The 26,405-nt window shown below is 30.7% G+C and overlaps 2 protein-coding genes across 5 annotated transcripts; both read right to left on the bottom strand.

Moving 5' to 3' along the window:
- Window positions 1-1,609: 1,609 nt before the first annotated feature.
- On the bottom strand, window positions 1,610-9,435 carry LOC113853149 (probable acyl-CoA dehydrogenase IBR3). 4 transcript variants are annotated; one of them, XM_027483625.1, is made up of 17 exons: window positions 8,923-9,435; window positions 8,671-8,808; window positions 8,366-8,506; window positions 8,130-8,261; window positions 7,465-7,650; window positions 7,142-7,219; window positions 6,885-6,998; window positions 5,885-5,983; window positions 5,688-5,805; window positions 5,278-5,540; window positions 4,368-4,562; window positions 4,079-4,221; window positions 3,840-3,924; window positions 3,539-3,748; window positions 2,761-2,913; window positions 2,534-2,638; window positions 1,610-2,207 (listed from the first exon to the last, which is right to left on the bottom strand). In XM_027483625.1, exons 1-17 carry the CDS (start codon window positions 9,055-9,057, stop codon window positions 2,016-2,018), a joined length of 2,487 nt encoding a protein of 828 aa, XP_027339426.1. In that variant the 5' UTR covers window positions 9,058-9,435; the 3' UTR covers window positions 1,610-2,015. The 4 variants fall into 4 exon arrangements, with proteins under 4 accessions (XP_027339426.1, XP_027339424.1, XP_027339427.1 ...); XM_027483626.1 differs by having other exon boundaries at window positions 1,795-2,207; window positions 5,685-5,805; window positions 8,923-9,146; XM_027483623.1 differs by lacking the exon at window positions 5,885-5,983 and having other exon boundaries at window positions 1,729-2,207; window positions 8,923-9,146.
- A 2,096-nt stretch (window positions 9,436-11,531) lies between these two features.
- On the bottom strand, window positions 11,532-19,063 carry LOC113852999 (sucrose synthase 2). The gene is made up of 15 exons (XM_027483428.1): window positions 18,956-19,063; window positions 18,697-18,829; window positions 17,159-17,310; window positions 16,784-16,976; window positions 16,388-16,506; window positions 16,037-16,253; window positions 15,780-15,875; window positions 15,492-15,665; window positions 14,817-14,933; window positions 14,500-14,666; window positions 13,686-13,910; window positions 12,764-13,085; window positions 12,170-12,414; window positions 11,940-12,078; window positions 11,532-11,561 (listed from the first exon to the last, which is right to left on the bottom strand). Exons 1-15 carry the CDS (start codon window positions 19,051-19,053, stop codon window positions 11,532-11,534), a joined length of 2,427 nt encoding a protein of 808 aa, XP_027339229.1. The 5' UTR covers window positions 19,054-19,063.
- Between the last annotated feature and the right edge of the window lie 7,342 nt (window positions 19,064-26,405).

The raw sequence follows: 26,405 nt of genomic DNA, 5'->3' as shown, positions 1-26,405 counted from the left end.
TGTGCGTGTGCATGCATGGCATTTGAATTTTACTGTTGTTCCGTTATTGTGTTTATATCGTTATATTAACTTAGGTATCGTGTTGTTATTCGTTGAACGAAATGTGATCAACATATTTACACAACACATGACAGCAATCAAATTAAACCAAAGAAAAATCATCAAATGGTTGCCAACGTAAGTTTTGTTATTTACTTTAAACAGTGCAATTCTATTATGAGCAGCTACAAGATCGTGTTTCACTTCGGCTTTGTACCAAAAAAGTAAAATTAATTATTAAAAATTTACATGCATGGAGTGATTTTTACAACGTCATTAACTGGTATCGCACACTAAATAGATCATACTTACATTTTTGAAAAAATAATAAAATCATGTATTATAAGAGTAATATACATTGCGGGCTCAGTACTCCTGTGGTAGGGACAATATCCACCTGCGGCAAACGAAACATTGGAGAGTGAGGTGGTGTCATGCAGTGAGTGAGGAATGCGAGTTGAAAATTCCTGTGGTGGAATGGATAAGACAACCCCGATGTACGGCCGTAAGTGGACCCATGCCAAAACATTAGTAAAATAATTCAAAATAAAACTATTCAAATGAAAATATCAAACTTTAGAAATTAATATTACAGAACTATATTAAAAAATTTATATCATCAAGTATAAATTCATATTAAAATAAATCATTCATTCAGTTTTTAGAACAAAATATTTTTATAAGTTTTATTTTCATCATACCTAAAAAAAAGTAATAATACATATATAATTAAATTAGTTATTTAAGTATTTATTAGATATTATTTTCAATCAATGTAAAATTTATTTTATTTTTATCATTATACTATTAATTTCTTATCATCTCTCTTTAATTATGTGAAAAGTATTTACTTTGCACATTTTTTACTTTATTTTAATATTTAAAATTTGTTAAAAAAATTATAAATTTTGTTAACCTCAACCCTTAAGGTAATGATAAACAATTAATAATAATAAAATTTTATTAAAAAAATATTTATTGTACTTTTATAATTTCAATACAATAATTATATATTTTTTTTATAAAAAAATTTCTATTTGTGAATACTTATCCTTTAAAGTTTGAGGTTAATAAAACACAAAAATTAAAAATAAAATTTACTTCTTTTTTTTTTCCTTTCATACTATTCCTTCTGTTGCTAAGTGACAACACTTTAACCTCTTATAAGTCAATATAAATTTATATATTTTATTTTATTTAAAGACTTGGGATTAATAATTTATACAAGTTTAAACTTACTAACAAATTTAAAGATAATTTTTTTAATTTATTAAAAAATATATTACAAAATAAAATTTTCTTTAGGCTTACAGGTTAAATCAAATTTTAAAAAAGATTGATTCAAGCTCTTTCTGGCTTTGTGAAGCCTACTCAACCCAACTTATTTTTACTCCTTTCATTTGAAATGTGGGAATTACGTAGCAAATGTTTTGCTTTTAAAATTTTAAGTTAAGCATTAAAATGGTAGAAGTTTAACAACGCTACGGTCTCTTGATTTACGTTTTACTGTATTATTTCTGTTAAATGCAGAGGTTGTATGATGTGAAGATGTGTCAATGAGAATGGGAGGAATGGAGAAGCAGAGTATTTAGCACTCTTCTGAAACATGGAGAATAAGGCACCAAGTTGTGGCTCACATATTTGCTTAGGCGTGGTTAAGATATTCAAGCATGCATCTTTAATCTCTACCACGGATAATCTTGGTATATATTTATGTTTGTAAATGAGAACAAGACTGCCACACCCAGTATCATTTTTATTTTCTCTCAGCAACAACATTGTTATGGTGTATACTATTTAACAAAGAATACAAGCGTTACCAACCTGGAATACAGTGAGCAAGCTTATTTTGAACAAATACACGTTATGCAATGCTTCCAAAAGCATTTGGGAACAATGCTATTGTCATAAATGCTTTTTCCTTGGTGGCAATTTAACTTCCTGTTTCATTCTAGTGGTGCAGACTGTTGAACTTCTTAAAGCTTGGCTCTCTGTAGTTCTAACTTGGCTATGGTCCCCAGGTGGACTTCATCTGGACCATCTGCGATTCTCAATGTCCTTGCAGTTGCCCACATGTGTGCCAGGACTGTGTCAGATGATACACCAGCTGCTCCATGCACTTGGATTGCCATGTCAATCACCTTTAGAGTCATGTTTGGCGCAGCTACCTGCTCTCATACCAAGCAGGGTTGAAATAAAATCAACAGAAATGAAATGATAAGAATATAAGATTTAGGGTCTGTTTAGAATAGCTTGTAGAGAGCTTATAAAAATAGCTTATGACTTCCATAAGTTGCTTTTTAACATATTTCAAAAATCTTCTTAATATAACTTATCAAAATAAGTTGATTTCAGCTTATCCTAATATATTTTGTGGTTAAATTTATGGCATAAGTAGTCATATAAAAAGAGCTTATTGAATAAGTACTTAAGTTATATATCCAAATGTACCGTAAGACTGGACAATATATGCTGTGTTACAAACAGCAATTACCTTTGCCATTGCTATTATCCCCCGAGCTTTTTTGTTCCCATGCCTATCAAGCTGATCAGCCGCTTCCAACACTAACAATCTGGTCTTCTCTAGCTCTATTCGGCACTGAACAAAGGAAGCTAAGTAAGCGGAGACCTCGAATGAAGTCAAACTAAAACAGATTTCTACTCTTCTCACTTAGATAATTGCTTCTTTTTTTTAACCCAATCTCATGAGAATCCTAATACCTTGGCCATATCTGAAAGAAATGAACCATGTTGAGCAATCAACTTCCCAAATGTTCTTCTATTAAGAGCTCTTTGAACCATCATATGCATGCCTCGTTCAGCAACACCTATCAGTCTCATACAATGGTGCAGCCTTCCAGGACCAAGCCTACCCTGCAAGAATGCAAGTCATCCGTGGGCCCACACACACACATATATATATTTGGTACTTCAGCAAGCATCTCAAACAATAAAGGGAGATATAGTGTTCGCTGTTAGAAAGCTCAAATAATTCATATACTTGTTAGGATAATTTTTAAAACTATTATTGATGTGTTCACTTTTTAAATGGTAATTTATACTGATAAGATGTCTCATATCTGAAATCATCGGGCTGCTAGCTAGATGTTGGCCAAAGACTATGGGTTCACATGAGGAATAGTCCTCTTCAGTCTATTGGAATGAGCGTCATGATTTTGCGCTTAAAAGGTGCCTGGTGAGGTAAACAGGAACATCTTCAAGCCTTTAACACTATCTCTATTTACTCAAGTGCCTGTTATGTTATGGTATCTACAATATTAGTCCCTAAGAAAAAATGCCAGTAACATTGATTTAAGGTGGTATTACTCTTTAGACCATGGGAGGAATTGACACATGAAAGTTGAAGCTCTGCAAGCATTCAAGCAGAGTTGAATTTAATTGTACAAAAAAGTGTTTAATTTTAGTGGATAACAGTGTTCAAACAAAGATCACATCCCGGTATTCAACCCAAACCCAAAGGAAATATTTTTCAACTTACTTGAGCAATCTCAAATCCACGTCCTTCACCCAGTATGATGTTTTTTGCTGGCACACAAACATTTTCAAATGTTACTTCTGCATGCCCATGAGGAGCATCGTCAAAGCCAAACACTGTCAGTGGTCTCTTTATGTGAACACCAGGAGTCTGGATATCCACCAAGATCATAGATTGCTGTTTATGCTTTGCTGCATTGAAGTCAGTTTTGCCCTGTCCATGTATGTTTTGGTTACTCTCTAATCTCTGTTGATTTGAATAGCACGTTGACTCTTGAAGCAATAACTTCTAACCAAATACTCACCATAACTATAAGAATTCTACATCTTGGATCCATAGCACCGCTTGTCCACCATTTTGTCCCATTGATAATATATGAATCTCCTTGCCTGTGTATGAATAATTAAAAAAATAGGCAGTCCATAGCCTCAAATGTATAATTGACTCAAACCCATGTTTTTTTATTAATTTTTCATAGCATTTACATCAACTAAATGGAAAGACTAAACTCCTGAATTGCTTTAAGATTATGCATAATCCTACCTTTTGATAGAGCACTCAATATTGGTTGCATCAGAAGATGCAACACGTGGTTCTGTCATTGCAAATCCAGACCTAATCTTCCCCTCAAGCAAAGGAATAAGCCATTCTCGTAGTTGTTCTTTATTTCCATAGCGTAGTAATACCTAACATGCAAGGTAATGTTGCAACCAGATCAGACAAGAATGCATTGTAGATAGAGAGAAGTGCTAAACTGATCAACCTGGGAGAGAATCCAACTAAAGTTGGTCAGTTACTGATCAAATATGCAAATCTATAAGTTCCATCTTACCTCCATATTACCTGTGTCAGGTGCACCACAATTAAACACTTGTGGAGCCCAAGTAGAACGACCCATGATCTCACAAAGGTATCCATATTCGAGATTTGTAAGTCCAGCACCCAATAACAACTCATTTGCATCACTAGAGAGATCACTATTGCTTCCATCAAAAATAAGATTTTTTGCCCTTGCAGCACTATCAAGCTGCATAAAAACAGACACATTCAGATTTTTTTTTCTCTCAAAAAAACATAGTAATAGTAGCACCAATAAAAACAGAATTTTAAAAATAATCATAGATGAAAATTGTTTAATAATGCAATATTCCATCTAGCTCTTTAGGCTGAATATCTTCTTAGCTTTCCTGCCAAGATATCTTCCTCGCAATGCTCATCTCTCCAGCACTTTCTGTATCTGTGACTTCCTTTTACAGACATTTTTCATGTACCCATTTATATTTTTGTTATTTTATTGTTGGAGTACTCTTTGCAACAACCTTAGAGCTTAGCAAGCTTTGTCTGGAAGGAGGTTTTTTTATGCTTTTTTTTTTTGGGGGAGGGGGGTAGATTATCTACAATTCTACATTAGCATCCTCATACTTCAATGTACGCAACTCACAAAGCTTGAGCTAGTTGTATACATAATAATAATTCTAAACACATGCATAAGTATGAATCTCACATAAGGTTGAGTTCTTCACATTGAAAACCTTAATTTTAACTCATTCTGAATAGTATTTCACTAAAAAAGTGGGTCATAAATATTTTATTTAATTAGTGATTATGTAATATCTTGTATAATAGCTTGAATTTTGATTTGACAATAAAAAGTAGAAAATGGTGAAAACCTTATATACCAATTACTAGAAGGAAGGAAAAGAAAAGCTTTTGTAACAGAAGAGCAGAATTAAGATGCATACAGGAATCCATAAGTTCCACAAGCCTTCTCTCTTTGCAATTTCCTTTAACTTTTCCTCTTCTGGGTGAACAGTCCAACGTGATTCTGACTGGGCAAGTTTAAAAAATTCATTTTCCAAGGGGTATATGTGTTCCTCCATGAACTTAATTAATTTGTTCCTCAGCACCAAAACCTTTTGACTAGGAACAAACTTCCCCTGATTTGAGAGGCCCTGCATATCATTCCCATTCACCAACTCCTTTGAATAGTGTCGTGCATTTGCATCTGATTTGTTGAAGAGTAAAAATGCCCAGGCTATTAGTGTAATACTAATAATCTAGCAATATGATTAGCTTCAAGTAAAGTAACAAATTATTTATATTTGAGATACATTACATGTGAGAGCCCATAATGTTTAAATGGTATAGCTACCTGAGGGAGGATGGTGCGGAAGTACAGATTTGCGTTCAATAAATTCCCAAGCAGCATCTATAAGGCCATTAGCAAGTACTGCTGTGTGTCGAGCACGCTCACCTCCTGATGCATTGCCCTAGATGGCACACAAATAGGCCACAAAATATTACATCTTAAACTGCAATAACAACAACATCTCTAACAAGTTTAGATACCTTAACCCATCTATTATACACTCCAGCATAAATTGAAGCCCCACGGAACAAAGAAAAGGAAACATAGAACTTCCATTCAGTAGCAGGCCATTTTCTTCCCTGACATCCAAAAATCCTAAGTTAGAAATTTAGGATTCTTTAGTATGGGCAAAGATATAATATAAAGCAATAGCCATTTCACTTGACCAGTTCTAGAAGCTAGATGATGTACATAAATTGCAAGTTAGAGCTACAAATTAACATGGTAGATCAACATATCATACAGATGTCAGAGATATAATTAAAAATTTCCAACAGAACATATGTACAATCCCAATCTCCAGGTTACGAGATTAGCTAGTTATCATTGAACATGCTGTTGGATTTTTTAAATCGTAGATAGATTATAATATTCACATATTCCTTTAACTTGAATATTTGGATGTCAAATATTATGGTGCATATATTGGTATAAACCAATTTGTAAATTGTAATTATGTTTATTTTAGGGCTGTTATAAGCACTTAGACCCATGTGGATTGTATGGTTTCTGTGCCTTGTGATGGGTTTTGCATGATGAGTAGGTTAACACTCTGTTTGTCACAACGAAAAGCCCCTATCCTTACCCTATATGAACCACGATTTCCCAACTGAGCTATGTGATTTTCCACACATATAAAGAGTGAGGATAGTTTCTCACTTCACATACATGAATTTTTCTTTGTGGTTTCAGGATCAATTTTGGCTTTTGCATCTTCATCCTTTCTAGATAACCTTATACGCTAATATTTAGAAACATATTATTGTGCAAGCAGTGTTAGAATTTAATTGATTAGAAGTTTCAATTTGTTGCTAATTTGATTTGAATCTAAATTCCGTCACAAGCCAAATGGTGGAGTTTGCAATCCCTAAGACGATTATCTCTTCAGGTAAGGGTAAACATAAACTTTTTTGATTTATTTCAGTATACCTCATAAATGATATATAAATCTAAATTGAGGCATTTAGTTACAACACTTACTGCTACAGAGCAGTAATCAGCCAAATATTCTGGTAGTGAAGGAATTCCCTCAGGTAATCCAAAAAGTTCCAAACCTTCTTGTACTTTTTCAAATCCAATATCTGCAATATAAGGCTTCCAGGAAAAAAAAAAACACAAAATGAATAAATGAAAATGCTAATCATTAAGAAAATATAAACAAAATGCGGTTCAAAACAGCTATGCTGTGTAATATAACAACACATTTTTATTCAGAAGAATGTCGATATAGTACGTACCATACAGCAATATGCGACATCACACATTTGGTTACCAAGGGTAGACAATTCCCAGTCTAGTATTCCAATTACTCGATCCTGCAGCAGAAAGAAAACTTATCAGGCATAAGAACTGGGTTCTAAGATGCTAATCTTGATTCTTAACACTGACCAAACTCCAAGTAATCTATACATAACATTGAAAACATAAATTTTTGTTTCTTTTAGCCCAAGGATTATGATACTCTTAGTTTGACCATGACCCAAAAGAAAAACCTATGCACTAATACATGAACAAAGAAAAGGAAAGTGTCTAGTCATTACTCTTACAATATTTATCTTACCTCTGTGGGATGGAACACAAGATTGTCAATGCGAAAATCTCCATGAACCAGACCTGCTGTTTCTCCTGAAGAATCTTCGGGAGGGATTTGATGCTGCAGCCAATCAACCAGGGCAAACATTTTTGGATTTCTTGCAGGTTTACCCTCACTAGTTGAGGCAATATATTGCTTAGCCCACCTCTCAATCTAAAAGAATCAAACTATTAGTACAATAGAGTTGGCAAAATAAAAATAATTTGATCCTAACCCCCCTTTAGTGGGCTGGTACAATAGGCAGGGGCAGGCATGGGAGATGGGGCAATGGTGTAAAAAATTGGGCAAGCAAAAAGAGATAAGAGCCCCCCGAGTCCCTGACCAAAGATTGATCCTGGGCATTGGCCAACCTGATGGAGGACTCAGACTTTTTTAAGAACCAAGTGAAGGGTTCAACCTTTTCAAGGTCTACATAAAATTCACTTTCATGAATTTTATGTTACTGTAATAACTGTCTAATGCATCCATGTTCATGTCCTCCATAGAGATACACAATTCATCAGAAGGTCAACTGGCACTCCCTTCTATCCTCATACAATATACCTCATTGAAAAAATAAAAACATGTTCAACACATAACCTTGAGCATAAACACACAGGCAGTTCAACAGTAAACCATATAAAATAAACTACCTGTCTTTTGCAATAATCATTTCGCCGCCCATATTTTCCGAGACCAATTGAGTCCACATTAGCAGAATGTAAGGAAGCTAAGGTTTTTGCAGTTTCCCGGTAAATTTCCCTCCTCCTCTCCGGTGTCACACCCTGACACATTTACACAAAACATGTCAGCAATCAAATCCATAACAATTGAGCAATCACAAATTTCAGTGGAGCAAACAAAGCACTAACTAGAATAGAAATCATACTGGTAGCTTGGGGTCAATAAATATGCGTCCCTCCAAAAATTCCATGATATAAAATGCTGTTCCAATAACACTTGGATCATTGCACAAACAAAAAACCTTAGGAACCGGAACTTGGGTATGAGTGCCTAATGTCTCCAGAACCTGTGAGTTATAGACAAAAAAAAAAAAAAAAAAAAAACATTTTTCAAGTCCACTACTTTTAATTCACTGCCAAAACTAAAATTTTATTCAATACATTTTTTTTTCAAGTACAAAATAACTCAGGATTATTCAACATTCATCCATGAATTCATGAATAGAGAAACCTGAAACTCTCTTTCGACAGCATGAGCTGAAGCCAGCAACATCCCTGGAGGCTTCTTCCTGAGAACATAGCGCTTCACCGAGGAGCCATGTGAACCCGCTTCCAACAAGTACGTGGGGTTGGATTGTCCATGCCCAAACTAGAAGAATAATTCACCACGGAACCCACAAAGAAACAGAATGAAAAATCAAATTTTGATGCAAACTCAGAAAACCCAGAAGCGCAAAACGGCTAAGAATGAAAGAGATGGAACCTGGGAGATGGTGAAGTGAGTAGGGGAATGAGGGAAGCCAGAGACATTGGAGGAGCAATAGCGGAGGGTTGAGTCGATGGAGAAGTGTTGTGCTACGTTGAGATTGGATACAAGGTCAATAGTATTCCTCGCCATGTTCGAATTCGATGTGAGACGGAGTTATCGATGGAGATGAATATATTATAGAAAGTGTGATTTGGTTTTGGTGTGTGTCACAGACAAAGTGCAGGTATATAACTACGAGTTGTAGGCTGGGTCGAGTTCAACTTGCGTCTGAATTGGATACTGTTTTCCAAGTGTTTAATGGAGTTAAAATACCAGAGAAATTAACATAAAAATTGAGATGTGATAAAATAATAAATGTATAAAGATATAAATAATTATATATTTTTGGTGTACGTTGATCTTTTATTAAATTTGATATTTGTTAAAAAGGTAAAAAAGAAGAAACAAGATGGAAAGAGGTGGGAGGAAATTAAGGAGAAAGGAGAAATGGGATGAGGAACTGCCTCTCACTTTGTTTTTGTTGAAATACAAATTTTATATAATAAAAAATTTGATTTTCTTTTATTGTATTTTTATTTTTTATTTTATTAAATTTTTTTATAGAATATAAAAATATTAAAATAAAAATTTATTAAAAAAATATCATACTAAAAAATAAATTTGTTAAAAACTGGTTTTATCTTTTTAGAATTATTTTTAATATAATTTAATTAATTTTTACTCATTCATTTAAACAATAATATTTTATTTATTTTTTAATATATTTCTTTCATCTCTATTTTATCTCTGTTAAAAAGAACTCAAAGGAAATTAAATTCCTATTATTCAAGCTAATTTTGTATTATCATGAGGATTAGATTTGTGAAATTAATTTTGAGTTATCAATTTTATATACTTATCGAATATTTTTATCTTTTACTTTTTATTGATTTATTTATTTATTGTGTATAATTACATACTTTATTATTTTTTATCAGATATATACACCTCATTTATTATTTAACAATCAATTTCCATTACTTTTTAACGATTGCATGTTTTGGATTAATTTCAAACATTTTAAAAAACAGTATATACTTTTGAATAAATTAAATTAAACATTTTTACGTGTTGAACTTTTCTCGTACTGGATATATGTTCTGGCATTTCATTTATGTTTTGCGTATGTGATTTCGGTCACCTCGTAAAACAGTGCCTCAGATTAACAAAAACAAGATGATTACCAGAATCTTTTAAGAAAATGACTTTGCACAAACAAATGTGCATAATATACCAAAAGAAAACATCATTGTCCAAGAAAGTGTGAAATGCACACAACATTATATCAGACGAAAACATAATATTGTACAAGAAAAATTACTAACGACATATTATGAATTTGAATTTACGTAAGACCATTAAATAAAAAGTAAAACCATCTCATGAAACGAAGAGATTAAAGATAAACTTACAAAATAAAGATAAACTTCTTTACTTTTTTAAAAGAAATGGAAAAAAATCAGAATTTATATATTCTCTAAAGAGTTATTTTAGGAAACAAAAGTTTAAAGTTATAATCATTGATTGAAAAATTAACAGTTGATATTTCTATAATTACATACTTTATTTTACATATGCATACATGTAATTATAATTTTAACTGTTAAATTTTCAATGAGTAATGACTATTAATATAAAATGAGAGTTTTTTAAAATATAAATGTTTTTAATTACTCTTAATAAACTATCATTTATCAAGTAATTATTATTTTTTAAAGAAATAAAATGTTATAAGTAAGTAAGGGTTCTTAAGTAAAAAAAGGGGACAAATATATGTAATGATTACTAGTGAAGATGGTAAGGTTGCCTTTCAGTAACGAGTCACTTTCGTAATCTAAAGACAAAAAGTGAGGGCCTCTTTCATTCTTCTTTTGAGGAAACAAAAGTAAGATAATATAAAAATAAGGAAAATCTAAACTATTTTGTGTAAGTGATTTAAGAAGATAAAGGGGTGAGTGAAAGGCATTTTGGCAGGATATTCTTTTGTTCAACAATGTTTTGATTCAATCACAACAATAAAATTTGTTTATAAAAATAGCTATTATCGATCGCCTTAAGGCTTTTGGTGTTTTTCTTTTCTTTCTTTTTTTCATTTTTGATGCCAAAAGCTGTTGATATATTAAATGTTCGATAACTAAGATAATATGCAAAATTATTTTAATAATATACATAGTGTAGGATATTAAGATTTAGTACGTTAGAGAATTTATATGATATTTGAAATTAAATATAAAAATGTCTTAAAAAAATTTGAACAACAATAATGCTGAATAATTGTTTAACATAAGTTACTATAAATTCTATTTGTTGAATAATGTTATTCTGATAATATGTACGGTGGATTTATTTAACTAAAACAACACAAATATAAAACTCATGAAAGTACAACCAACATTGTACAATTATGATTTTAGATAATTTCTACATTGTCCATTCATATGAACTTCATAGAAGTTCATTTACACCATCTCCAACCTACCTTTATAGCATTCGCATTAGTTCCATAAGCCAGGAGAACAAGTGAGCATCATATGGAAAAACTCTATCCATGAAGTCTAAATTTGCTAATTGGCTGCCAATGGAATTGATTTTATCTAAAAAAACACAAGGTAGGGAAACATCATCAAGATAGTATTTAAAAAATTATTAAAGTGGTACTTATGAAAACAAATCTGTCTGTACACGTAGGAAACATCCATTTCATTTTGTTTTAGTGTCAAATTGCAATGGCTTGAATGATAAGACACCCTCCGAAATAGGTGTATTGCACAAACCATTGTTTAGTTTATTCTTAGTGAAGGCGATACAACAACTTTTCATTAAAAACTTCTTATTTTTTATAAATTCAATATCATAAATATATTTTTTAATAACTTTTATTTTTTACTTTTAAATACTTAAACTCAACTCTAAAAGCTAAAATTAAAAAAAAAAAAACACAAAAGAGTTTCCATGAGAGAAATACAACTCACCAAATTTCTAAACTTGAGAATGTAAAACATCTCCAAGTATCGCCTAGTTTCTCTCCTCTCAAGCTTAGAGACATGCTTCCAAAAGCCATAAACACTGGCTAGAGTCAGTAGCCTATCAGAGTATATCTTCCATGTATACCTATAATATCAAAACACAAAAGAAAAATAATAATAATTAGTTTTGTAAAGAAAGATTCATTTTTTGTAATGTGTAGCTGGCAAGAACATACCTTTCATGGATGCGCTTAAGCCCTCCATCAGAAATCTTGTTCCAGTAGCTAGGATCACGTTGACATTGCTCAAAAAAGTTTATTAACATTGTAGCAACTTGATCAGGGTGATGTGGCTCAATATGAAATCCAGAAATGCCATGCTCAATTATCTCAGCAGGGCCACCGTGACAAGTGGCAAACGTAGGAAGCCCACAAGTCATAGCTTCCACAACTGTTAGGCCAAAAGCTTCATAAAATGCAGGCTGCAACAAGTAACAAGAACATGCATAACCATTCAACATCTAACAACTCAAAACATATGTTATTTTTATAAGTAAATAACTAATTTATCAATATTAATAAAAAGTAGTTATATATTATAAATTTATTCTATATTCTAAAAATATCATAGTATTAGATGGTCAAATTGATGAATTGTACATTAAATAAATAAATATATCTATTATACAAGCAATGAATTTAACACAAATCTCACATTAAAAATAATATTTACTAATCAATGCATATGAAACTGGGTCTGACATAAAAAGAAAATACTAATAATTATTTTTTATAAACAGAATTCGAGGGAGGATTATCAATTTTTTTTACCTGCACAAAAACGCCTTTGGTGTCAGCAATATAACGATAGAGCTCTCCATTACGAGCACGGTTCATTTGGGCTTTTATCCAACGAAACTGACCGTGTAAGTTGTATTTTTCTATAAGGTTATGCATTTTCTCTATCTCTCCCATTTCTTCTCTGTCCCTAGATTTTTGTACATCAATGTAACCACCAATTATCACAAGATTCACAAGCTCTCTCAATTTGGAGCTTTTACCAAAGCATTCTACAAGCCCTGTCATATTTTTCACTTCATCAAGTCTTGCCATAGAAAAGATAATTGGCTTCGATTGATCATTCAACAAGCCACTGCACCAACAAAACAAGATATTAAACAAAATTCTTATCTCCCATTAGTGTTATGAAAGCAATGGAGGAATTGTAAGAGATGTTTTGACTTAAGGAATTGCATCTCGAAAACACTTCACCTATTCCATTTAGCAAGTGCAGTTTCAACCAAGGGAAAGATTAAAGCGACATAATAAATGAAACTATAAAGTAGTAAACTTCCTTATTAACTATGATATGATTGACATATTATCATAATATAGGAGAGCAAAACAGGCTTGATTTGAAGTTGCATGATAACGAAACAAATTTTGGTCTAGCTTACTGCATAGCACACCAAATAGGGCATTTAGATTAAGTATTTGTTTTTTAAATTAATTTTTAATGTATCTTTTATATTCCAAAAATTGTTTATGTTCATGCATTACTTACTCAACCTCATGTCTTACGGCACAGGCTAAAATAATGCTTATTAAAATTAGTTCATTCGACACTAGATAGTGATTAACGCAACTGCTATGAATTTTAGTTTTAATTTCTAAGATAAATGAATATTTGACTGAGAAAGTGCTAACAAAATCCAATTTAAAAAACAAAAGAGAAGAGAACAAATGTACTCACATGTGCTCTTCATTCTGTTCAATACCATATACCAGCTTTTCAATTGAACCATGTAGAGAAGTAAGTCTGTTTTCTCTGTCAGAGTATGGAAAATATATGCATTTGTCTGCACCTGGAGACACGATATTAAACTTGGGATCAAAAACATCAATGCCATGAACAACACGATACAATCCTGGAAGAGTAAAGGCAGTGTGACTCTCATATTGTCCAACATTATTCTTGCTGAGGCAAAGTAATAAACAGAGTTAGTGAATAGAAGTGAATAGAAAATTCTATCTAGAAAATCACATATGAACAACTGAAGAAAAAGGTGAAAAACACCAATTCATCAAATACTACAGAATTATGTGAAACCATTCAATTATTTTTTGATGAAATCTTAGTAACGCTTAAGTTAGATTAAAAATCCACTTTATGTGTTCATGAGTATATTTTATGTAAAATGAAAAATAGAAAATTCCCATCAATTTTACTTAACTTTGACATTTATTTAGAGTTTAATTAAAATAGGTGGGAAATTTTGTATACACAATTGACGTCATGAATGCTTATAATACTTTGTGCATGTTTGTATGCTTTAGGGTACAAGAAAAGTATGAAATGGGAAACCAAATTCTCAGAAGACAAAGAAAATTTGTTAGATTGGGGTAGGATGATCTAAATTAAAACACTATACAAAGGATCAAATGGTGATGTAAACTCTAAAATGAAATTTGTTTTAAAATTAAATGAATAATTAAAAAAAAATTATCATCAGTTGTGATGAAAATAATAGAAAATATTAATTCAAGTATCATGTTAAAAAACTTGCCTTCCTGCAATTTCTTGGTATGTACTTGTGATTATAAAGTCGGCATTGTTCATTGCAATAAGGTCGGCTGTGAATTGACAAGTAAAATGGTACTTATCTTCATATTTTTTCCAATATATATCAGAATCTGGATACTTTGTCTTCTCCAATGCATGAGCTATGTTACACTATATGGAAAATTCAATGAAGATAACATTATAAAAAGATGGATCAGTCTTACCATCCATTCAGGCCTAAAAGACGAGTGATTAAGCATATCTAAGTTAATTGACTTTTGTATTGTATTATTATAACTTGATGTTAAAGTGGTAGCATACCTGTGTGATTCCTAGCTTATAGGATAACAAGCTAGCAACAAGATTTCCATCACTGTAGTTGCCTATTATTAGATCTGGAATTCCTTGTAACTCAGCTGCGATTTCGTTTGAGGCATCCTTTCATATAGTAATAAATAATCATGTTTCACAAATTAGAAATGCCATTAGACTATGTAAGCAAGGCATAAGATTACTGAGCTCTTTGTTACCTTAGAAGTAAATGAAATGATAACTAATGAAATGTCTTCAACCTACACTAGCACTTGTAGGTTAGATTGTGGTATATAGGGTTACAATTCCTCTGCATCCTACACTTTTATAACATAGATTAAAAGCAAAGAGGAAAAGAAAAGATCCCACAATATTGAAAATTATTATTACATAGATCACTTTGCATTGATATCAATTAACAAAAATATATTTTTCCAAACATTTTTATCTGTTATTGACTAGAAATGACTTTTAGTTTCAAGTGTACATCCAACTTTCAGTTTGATCAACTTTGATGTAAGGCTAACATTAATAATCAATTCTAATGCAAGACAAATAATAAAATGTAAATGTGCAAATTATATACTTATTTAACATTCGGTAACATTATTTTGATGAAAAGACAGGGGAGGAGAAAGACAAAAGTGAGGCATAACAGATAAAATTTAAAATAAGCTAATATACCTCTGCAAATGTCTCCAGATAAGGCCATATGTCAAACCTTGAAATCCATTTTCTCAAAATTCCATCCTTAGTTCTAAAAGGTACTCGCAATATATATGTGTGTGCAGTTCCACTAACTCTTTCTAGTCTCTGATTGCATGTTGTCCCTTTTGCCTCTGGTATCAATCTTGTAACCTTGAAGCACCATAAAAGCTTCAATATAATGTGATGTCAATAATATATTTTTTTGGTCATAAATATAAGTGTGATGGGGGGAAGGTTGTGAGGAGAACTTGTGGAACAACTTACAATCAAAATTTTTGGAGACACATCAAGCCCTTGCTTTTGAATTCTGAGTAGCATTTCATTTTCCAAAGCACGAACTTGATCAAGTATATAAACAATCTATTCATTGTTAGATGATAGAAAGAATTAATTACAACCAACACAAAGAATTATAATTCTTACTGAAGTATTAGCAAGTCAACATAATATGCACAATGAGCAAGTTTTCAATTTCAATTATTAATATCATGTAGAATCATATAGGACTTAAAAAATAATACCTGCCCACCAGTATCAGGCAAACCTAAGACATTTGCTTGGCCAAAATAACCATGCGGTGATACAATTACAACGTTGAACACCATAGGAATTCTTCCTAGAAATGTCTCCAAGGTGTTTGGATCAGGAGCCTGAAGGATGTCTAGTAAAAGATGCACCATTTCTGACACTCTTTGTGCTGTATCACCCCAACCTCTTTCAAATCCCATTCCCTGTAGTCTACACCCAAATAATGAAGAAAAAATGATATCTAATTCTTGTTATCAGTAAATAAATGGACTTATACATATAGTTAGCTTCAAATCTTTTGAAAATTCATTATTACATCAGTTTTTTGGTAGATTCTTGCTTACTCGTATTCAAAGGCAGAATATGGTGTATTGGGTAAGAGCTTAGAAAGGAATTCTTCTGCCTTTGCCAAAGAAGACTGGAGCTTGGATATGTTATGAATGCGATCATTTAACATCATTGCCTACACAATATATTGTTAGTAAAAATATAATTATAAATTTACATCTGTCAAAAAAGTTTACCCAATTGAAGGAGCACTCTAACGTGATGCATGAGCAAGATAAATGATGAAGGTAAAATAAGAATCGTACTATAATTTAATATTCACATTAAAACTTAGCTTAACTGAAGGGAAGAAATTAGGAGCGAAAAAGAAAGTGAGAGAATTTCTCTCTATTTAATCTTAATGATTGAATATGTTGCTTTCAGCAGAATCAAAATGTAATACAGAAACGTACTTGGCCATCATATTTGTGTGTGCGGAGAAATGCAAGGAGAGGGTCCAAACTTTCTTTGTTACGAAACATGAATGATGATAGATGACGATTGAGAAATTGAACCCCATTACCAATGGAGGATGATCGAGTTGGTCGAGGGAATGTTGCATTAAATGGCTCAAAGTCTAGTTCAAGCACATAGTTGTAAGTGCACCTGGATCAAACTTTCAAGAATCATGTTATCATCTATGTGAAGTCAAACTTAAACTACAAAATCATACATAATTTATTTTATTGAACATTTTGGAAAATGGTAACCTTCCTTATCATTATTATCAAATATAAAATTCAATAAGTACTATAAAAAATTATTCACGTAACAAAGATAACCCTTACTCTCCATCTACAAGTTCTTCTTTGAATCGAAGGTATTCTGCTACACTAAGATTATCCACATTGAGTTCAAATACATTAACACGAACATACTCCCAAACACCAGGTCTTGGACGCAATGCTATAGATACAAAAGGAGGTAGAACTATAGCTTCCTGCAACAACAAGAACAATTAGCTTAAAACTAAAGAAAAATCGATAAAAACAAGCATCGCGTAGCATTTATCATTATTATAACCTGCAGCGGTAAGGAAAAATGGAGTCAATATAATATTTAAATTTAAGAATGTTTCATAAGCCAACATATCTTGTGTTTGAAAGAATAATATTGTTCTTATTTAAAATTCTCACAATTTTTTTTTACAACAAGGAGAGATACAGAAACACGAGAGAAATTTATGGGATAACATAAGTGGTGAGAAGAACAGATAGAGAGAAAATAATGTACTGTAAAAAAAAGTATAATTTTTATAGAAAAATATCATTATTCTATTTGAAAATATAACCTTTTTGTTTATTTATTTAAAAAAATAGAACAATAAGTGTCAAACTATTGGGGGGGGGGGGGTGTTGGGGGTGTTATGAATACGCGGTTCATTTAAGTTTTCTGTTGGCTACTTTTTACATTATTATTACAAATTTTTCTTGAAAGTAAACTCGGCACTTTATATGTGATAGTGAATTTGGTATGTTTGGATTGTATAGACAACCCAATAACCAAGGATGATACTATGTAATATTAATGAATCAACTATCTTAGCAACCCGTTTAAAGTTTAAGATTAGGCAACACCATGTTAGAAAATTTGGAGATTTAATGAAGTAATAAAATCATGTCCGATGTATAATATACTAACTTATTAGATTTTATTTCATTAATTTTTATGCTTTTGAGTTGCAAAATCATTAATCAAAAGCTTTACAATAGAGTATTTCTAACACTCTTTCCTCAGTAAATAATGAGTAATTATTTAGTTTATCTTCTAATCCAATTTATTTAAAATAATTAAGATTTGAATAATTTTATTTTAAAATGTTTTTTTAACAGTCGTAACAATACAAATACTGCCAATAATGTTTTATAATCAATGTATGTATTTTAAAAAAATCTTATAATATAATTCAGGTTTAATTACACTTTTTATCCCTATAATATATGTACAATTTTATTTTATTTTTAGTTTTAATTACTCATATTTAGTTTTTTTTATTTTTTTTTCAAATGTTCAGATTAAGTCTTCTATCTTAAAATCTTATTCAATAATTAATAAAAATATAATAAAAGTGTGCATTTTATTGATTTATATAAATAAATAAATATATAAATAAAATAAAATATAATGTTTTATTTTTAGAATAAATGACTTAATTTAAACATTTAAAAAATTAAAAAGATTAAATGTAGTTATTAAAATCAGGAAGACAAAAATTGCACACATATTAAAGTATAAAATCCATGGTGTGATTTAGATAACAACAGACGGGGCTGAATAAAGAGCCCCATTAGTTCATTGTGATTATGATCTAATAAAAAAAACCAACCTTAGCATATTCAAGCTCTTTGACGAAAGTGCTATCTTTGAGTTTCTGCATCCCTTCAACCTCTCTAAGAATCTTTTCTACCTCATCTTGTAAGTCATGTGGTTGTAGTATTCCTTTGCCCCGAGCAACATACCTTTGCAAAATTGCAACCAAAAAAGTACTTAATTATTATCATTTCATGGCACACATACTTAGCATGTATGAAGAATTAAATATTAATTAGAGTACCCAAAATGCCAAATTAATCATATATTCTCACCTAGAGAGAAGAGAGATCAATTCATTGCGGTAACTAGAGAGGGTATCTTGCACCCTCTCTCTCACGCTTGAAGCTCTATCGAATCTAGAAGAGGACATGAATAATGAATTGGGTATGAAACTCTGAAATGGAAAGTAGAGGGGAAGACATTGGAGATAAGGTTAAGGTGTATTTATAGGGGAAGGGAAATGGAGGCAATTGTTGTATGTTGCTGTGAATATAGGCACTTGGCACTTTGAAGGAAAAGGTGGCTGCACTTGCTGTCCCACAACACAATGAGGATGCTTCTTTCCCTCGTTATTTAAATTCTCATACGGTGGCTTTTGTTCTTTAGTAATATTGAATCAAACAAAGACAAAGTCTCAATACATTCACCAACTTTTTCTACTTAAGAAGTATAATCATGCGTCAGTCAACCGTTAAGATTAAATTTTATTTTAAAAAATACATTTTTTTATATTTAATTTTAATTATTTATAATATAATTTAGAGGCTAGGATTTTAACTTTTTTTATTAGTCTTTTATAAAAATGGTTACTCTTACTTAATATACTCAATATATAGCTATCGAATTTATATGTGTCGGAATTCTCAAAGGATGGCCCAGAACTAAACACCTTAACCCTTTACCCGTAATAATATTCTGTAAGTCAACACCACGAAGTTGACTGAAAAAAAGATCTCAATTCATATTTAATTAATGGGCATTTTTCTTTTCTTTGTGAGAATTTCTTTTTCCTATCTCTTCTCAATTAGGTCACTTTCTCTCTCTTTTTTTGCCTTAATAAGTTTAGTTCTTGATTTTATTAGATTTTAGAGCTGTTAAGATTGTTAAATTGTATTTAAAATTGAGTATGTATACTTTGTTTTCTTTTGTGTATTGGTTATGCACTCTAGATGTGCTCTCATTGTTTAACATCTTTAATAGTACGTGTTGTTGGATATTTTAGTTTGTAAATTTAATGAAAAAAATGAATTGAAAAAAAGAATAGGAGAGTGAGAAGTAAAATATGATTAAGATGCTTTAGTCCTTTGTATGCAAAAATATTAAGGATATTTTTTTTAAAAAAAAGTGAGATGTACTACAAAATCGTTCTGTCTACACATGGTGAGATTCAATCGTAGTACTTGGGAGGGGGAGGTGGGGTACGAGAATACAAAGAATTGCAAAAGAAGAAATATCTCAAGGTCTTCTATTTTAAGAAAAAAAGTATAGTGATAGTTGTTTTGTTGTTAATAATAATTTTTTTATTAAATACAAATAAAATATACATAAACTTTTTGAGATTAAAAAAATGTATGAAAATAAATTATTTGAATCAAGACATATAATTTGTGTCTATTAATTTGATATAAACCATTACAATTTAAATTGACTAAATTTAAATAATAATACTTGAGAAGAATATATATATACACGCGCGCACACAAAACATAATATTTGATGTTGAAAAAGTCAGGTGACTTGCTGAATAGATATTTTAAAGTTATCTTGTTTAAGAGTGAATATTCAGACTTATAGTATAAGAATAAATCATTTTATTATTTTAAAAGGTGAAAAGTAAAACGATATGACTATGGCCTGAAAAAATGGTATAACCTAGTCATACAACCATAAAATTAAAATGTAATATCAGTAACCAGATAATTTTTCATAAATAGGTAAAGTGGACTAATAATAGAAGGGTCCAGCAGGGAATTAGATTCTCCATGTCCTTTATCATGATTGATTATCTGAATTTAAGACAAGATCAATTCGAGTTGAACGATTCTGCCACATTTCACAGCTTCTTTGCTGTTTTGTGTTCTTAATCTTAACGCAAAAAAGTGCAGCAAATAGCTTGATATGATATCATACCCAACGAGGAGCAAAATACCAAATACCCCCTCTGTTAGTGATATTAATTTGAAAATATCCCTTCACTAATCAAAATTAAAACGAATCAAATCAGAATTAAAATCACCTAAACAAATTAAATAGATCCATATTGGCGTGAACAAGATAGCTTTTATTGTGTCAAAATGATCCCAAGATATTTATGCAATATAAAAAGAGATGCTTCCTCCCATATGCGTGAAGCATAATCCAAACAAGTGTCCCAAGCACTATTTTTTATACAAACGCATCTTTCATGTTACCCTTGTAATTTTCTACGCGCAATATGGTTCCATCGTACATAGTAATTATGTTAACTAAAACCACTTTTGCTATCTATATAAGAGCCCGTGGGCTTTGTACTTGGGAGCAAGAAACTAAACAACCCCCAAAATTAACTTGATTACACTATGTGTCCATCGGCATCTCCAGCAAACCTTATCAAAATCGGTTCTGAAGGCTTTGATCTGATAGAGAAATACTATGGTCGATTCAGAAGGCCTCAAGTTCTAACACCCGAAGTGCCTATTATTGTTAATAGCAAAGAAGCAGTTGCTCTATTTGGTGGGGCAAATGTTGACAATAATGAAAAGCCAAAGTTACCACGTCGTAATTGGGCAGGTAGATCATTGGTTTCATTAAATAGTGTCAACTAGTGTCACTACTATATCATTACTTTGGTCCCTTTTTTGTATGTTACATAAAGGAAATCTGAAAGTATTCGAGTGCCTATGGTAGTGTATCTACGGTTTTTCTGCAGCTGAAAGCTGAAATGTTATGATTGCGTGTACACGTACTATATAAATCTAGTGGATGTACTAATGGGGTTCCCTTATATGTGTTGATCTTTGGAGTTTACATTTTCTCCTTTGATAATTTGTATAGTGTTGGATCAGTTCTCCGCATTTTGTGTCCTAGTCTATTTTTGTTAACGTAATTAACGGTGTGTATTTCATTCTCGTACTTTTCTAATTTTTAATAAATTTTAATTAATAATAAAAAATATATTAAAAAAATATAAAATAGAGTGTTACTAACATTCTTCATGCTATTAATTGAGGCATGTTGGTAAAAGAAACATACATCTTTCTCATCTCATACAATAAAAAAATAGTTAGAATTCAAGCTAACTCATCTTAATAGCTTTACTTAGAGAGACTATTTATATCAAAAATTTTAATTTTTTATCACTTTTCTTTAAAATACTGTTTCTTTTTATATATTTTTTGAAAATAAAATTTCAAAATTTATTATTAGCTTTCAAAACTTAAAATTTGAAAGTGACTTCTAAATTTTGATTTTTAAAAAGTGGCTAAGAAATTACCCTCCACCATATGGACATTTCTTTTTACATGATATGATAAGTCTTTCGCATTATCCGGACTCTAGTTTCTATAAACCACAAGGCCCAACGACCCAAAACAAAGATTTGGTTGGGGAAGTGTCAATGGGTTTGTTGACCAGAAAAACTAAGCCGAAATGGGTTTCGTTAAAGATGATAAGTATGAACCCATAACAAAAGACCACTAGAATTGACAAAAAACCAAAAAAATTAAAACCTTGAAACCTTGACAAAAAGTAAGTATCATTATAAAATATAGTAGTTTTACTCAAGTGACTATAGAAAACCAAATAAAATTTAAATATATTTAAATTTAACATTATCAATTTATGGAATATTATATGAAGTAGAACTTAAAAAAATTGAATAAAAATTGATAATCTACGAAGTCTAGTACTTGCCACTGCTTGCATTGCACATGTGCGTAGACACATACACATATATAACAAAATGGGATAGTTTGTCGCATGACAAAAATCATTCTAAAGTAATAAATATTATTTTTTTCTCATATTTTAATAAATAGTTTTAAAAAATACGCCACTATATAGTTTTTTTTTAAGTGCACTACTTAGTTTTAAAAAGCCCAAGTTACTAATGCGAATAAAGTGGAGCTGATATACCTCCAATTATTATTATTATTATTTTTTACTTCTTTGAAGCATGATGCCTCCTACTTGATAGCGACCACAAAATCAAAATTCTACATCTGCAAGTGATATTATATTGAATATATCGCTATTAATTAATCAAGCTTAAGAACGAATAAAATGAGAATTGAGATCACATAAAAATTTGATTACGTATATTTTATAGCTATTTAATATTTAATTCCGTAATGGCACGAAGTACAGCCTTTTTACCTAAAATAATTCCCATACATTAGTAAAGAACTAAACATGTAAAAAAAAGAGCTTATATGTAGAATATTATGTACATAAAGTACAATCGAAAGCAGAGTCCAAGTGTCTATGTAATCTAAGACGGTTCCATTGTACATGAAACATGGCAAGAAATCTAATAACCCCAAAAGCAATCCACGGCATCTCAAGCGAGTATAAAAATGGGCTTGGACGGTTTGATCTGATACACAAGCACGGCCAATTGAAAAAACATAATAAATATTTCATTGAAATAAAGTGTCTTCTACAATATGACTTAGAAGAAAATGAAAGAAAATCCATTAATGTAATTTTGTTTAGTATGATTAGATAAAATTCATACAAAGTTAAGTGTATCAAATTTAAACCAAACAGATCAATAGGGACAGCAAAAGAGTTTGCTTTGGAAAGAACTGAAAATAAATATATGGAATATTTTGACAGATGGAGAGTGGAATTCGGTTCAAAGATTGAAATTGGACAATACAGTAAAAGAGGATTTGGCGTTAGAATTGGCATGTTTCCTGGCTGCTCATCCATTACCACTCAATAGACCATCCTATGCCTGCTTTGGGGGTACTTTGTTCACCTTGTTATACAACATCTTTTTCAAGATAGTGAAATATCACATATTCCTTGTTCTATCTAATCAATATTCCATTTTTTTCATATCCATTTTTCTTTTTCTTTTTAATAAAAATATTGATAAATGATGAACTACTATGCTCTCATGTTCCCTCATTAAAAAATGGGAGATTTATGCAGCTAAGAAAGTTCGGAGAATACAGGCTACAGTTCTTGAGAATAAATAGATAGAAAAAGCAGCAACTGTTATTTCTTTGGTAGCTAGAGAAAATCAAACTGTAGATTAAATCAGTAAAGACATTGATTTATGATTTAACAATTCGCTTGCAGTTGAATCGGAATAAAAAATAGTAGTAAATTTTAATATATATTTTTCAATCTAATATAATATATTGAATAAAAAAATTAAGTTAAAAAAATACATAAAAGGACCATTGTACCTGATTCATAAGATAAAATATTCATAATAAATAGTTAATTATTAGCAATTTATGAATATATTTTCCTACAAATAAAATAAAATTCAAAATTTTAAAATAAATGGATTCCAATTGGTTTAATACTAGTTTTCACCAGGTCATTATTGATTTCAGTCAGTTTATTACCGATGTTTTATTTTACCGATTTTAACACATTCAATTTATTTTCATTTTAAAAAATTTAAAAATAAAATATTTATTAAAATAAAAAATATTTCATTTCGTTTTTTTTTTCAAATAAAGTGAGTCAAACCAAAAGCTTTATTTGTGAAGTTTACATAAACTCACAGTTAAATAAGTTATCTTGCAGGTTTGTCCATATATATATATATTACTTAAATTGTAAACTTTTAACTTTTAATTGATAAAAAAACATATAAAAGTTAATTATTATTAAAGTATAAAAAATGATATTTCTTCTTCTTTTCTTTTTGAAAGATTAACAGACTGACACAGAAGCCGCGGATTCAACACGCCGAACCTGAAGTTTAGAAGTTATGCGCGTTAACCCGCGTAAACTCGAATTTAATTAAGGCATATATTTTTAAACTCAGGCCTACAAAATGTTCTTCTTGATCCACGCGTTGAGCCCTTTGCTTTTCTATAAAAAGGACGCATGGGTCTCACACTTTGAAGCAAGAAATCCAACTAGACTAGTACTAGTAACTCTACGTTCACAGTATTCAACATCTATGGCTGACCTCGGGAAGATCGGTTTAGAAGGCTTTGCTCTTATTGACAAGTACTATGGTCCAAGCCGAAGGAACACTAACGCCACCAATGATGCATTCTCTGGGCAACGAGAACGTTCTTCCAATTGGGTGGTTTATCAAGTGCCTAACAATGTGATGGGAGAGCCTTCTACTATCAATAGCATGGATGCTGCTGTTCACTGTGGTGGCATATCTGTTGTTAGTTACCCAAAGGGTAAACCCCAAAATCGCTGGGGTAGACTCTTTAAAATGTAAGTCTTTGGCTTAAATGCCTTGAGTTATCCTCAACTGGGTGTCTGTTACTTGTTTTATAGGTTACTCTTTTATGATATTTATGTACGTAGGAGAAAGCTCGAAGACCACAAAATATATTTAAATAGATCACGGTCTTCTGTAGCTGAGCAAAGGAGATTACAAAGGTAGCTCAATAAAGTACTCTTCTGTAATTTGAGTACCCAATAAGTACTCAGTTGTTTTTGTAATATGAAGTCTTAAGGGATGTAATGGAAGTTCCTTGTATATGATTTCTGGTTCTGGCGTTCTCATGATTCCCTTTCTCAAAAAAGTTAGGTATTACTTGATCACACTTTTCGGCTTTTAGCCTCATGAATTAAAAACCTGGTTGTATAATCGAAATTCAGTTATCAGATTCATATATAATATTATTGGATTAAAATAAGTGACTCATCTAAGTTTTACTTTGAAAACATTGAAGAAGAAGAAAAAAGTAAAAAAAATATATAAATATGAAATTTTGTTTATTTTATTAAAATAATATGTAATTTCTAAGTGTATTAGAAATTTAGATAGTTATTTATTATATGAGATTTTATAATTTTATTTGTCTAAATGTTATAGTTAGAGAATTTGTAATTTTGTCCTATGAAATAATAAAATTATATATTAACAGTTTGTAGATATAAATAAATAATGTTAAATTACGTTAAAGTTATGTATTTTTTTTTTCTATTTAATATAAGTGCTCTGAGAAGTGGAGACTGGAGAATATGTAGAGAATATATACGACCTTTCTTGTCTTAATAGTATCCACGTCTAATTTGTTCAGTTAATCATATAAAAAGAAGTTCCATTCTAAGATAAGATGAAATAAAAGATAAATAATTGAAGAAAATTAATTTCTTTTACACTTTTTTTAAAAAATCTACTAAACAAACTGTAACAACATATAAGAGAAGATTGCAACTGAATTAATAAGATGAATATAACAAGTACAACCTTTGTCTAACAAAAACTAAGTTCTTACTGGAGACTTGAAAAATTTACACAAAATTATAATTATGTAAATAAATAATTCTTTCAGTACACACTATTAATATATTAAATATTAGTATGATGCATTATTTATTAGTATTAACCTGCAATGTCTATATTAATAATATATTTTTTATAAGAAAATTATATCAATAAAGATTATTTTAATACTGAACAAATTTTATTTGTTAACAAAGAATTATTTTTTAGTAATAATTAATAATTATAGTATCTATTTTCGTATTTTATAAGTATCTCAATATTTATATTCAAACCCATTATCCTCGCTTTAATTTAATAAG

The sequence above is a fragment of the Abrus precatorius genome, unplaced genomic scaffold (assembly GCF_003935025.1).
Source record: "Abrus precatorius isolate BTA unplaced genomic scaffold, Abrus_2018 Scaffold10, whole genome shotgun sequence".
In the NCBI taxonomy this organism is placed as follows: domain Eukaryota; kingdom Viridiplantae; phylum Streptophyta; class Magnoliopsida; order Fabales; family Fabaceae; genus Abrus; species Abrus precatorius.
The sequence above is the reverse complement of the archived record's forward strand: the minus strand, read 5'-3'. Positions and strand labels throughout refer to the sequence as shown.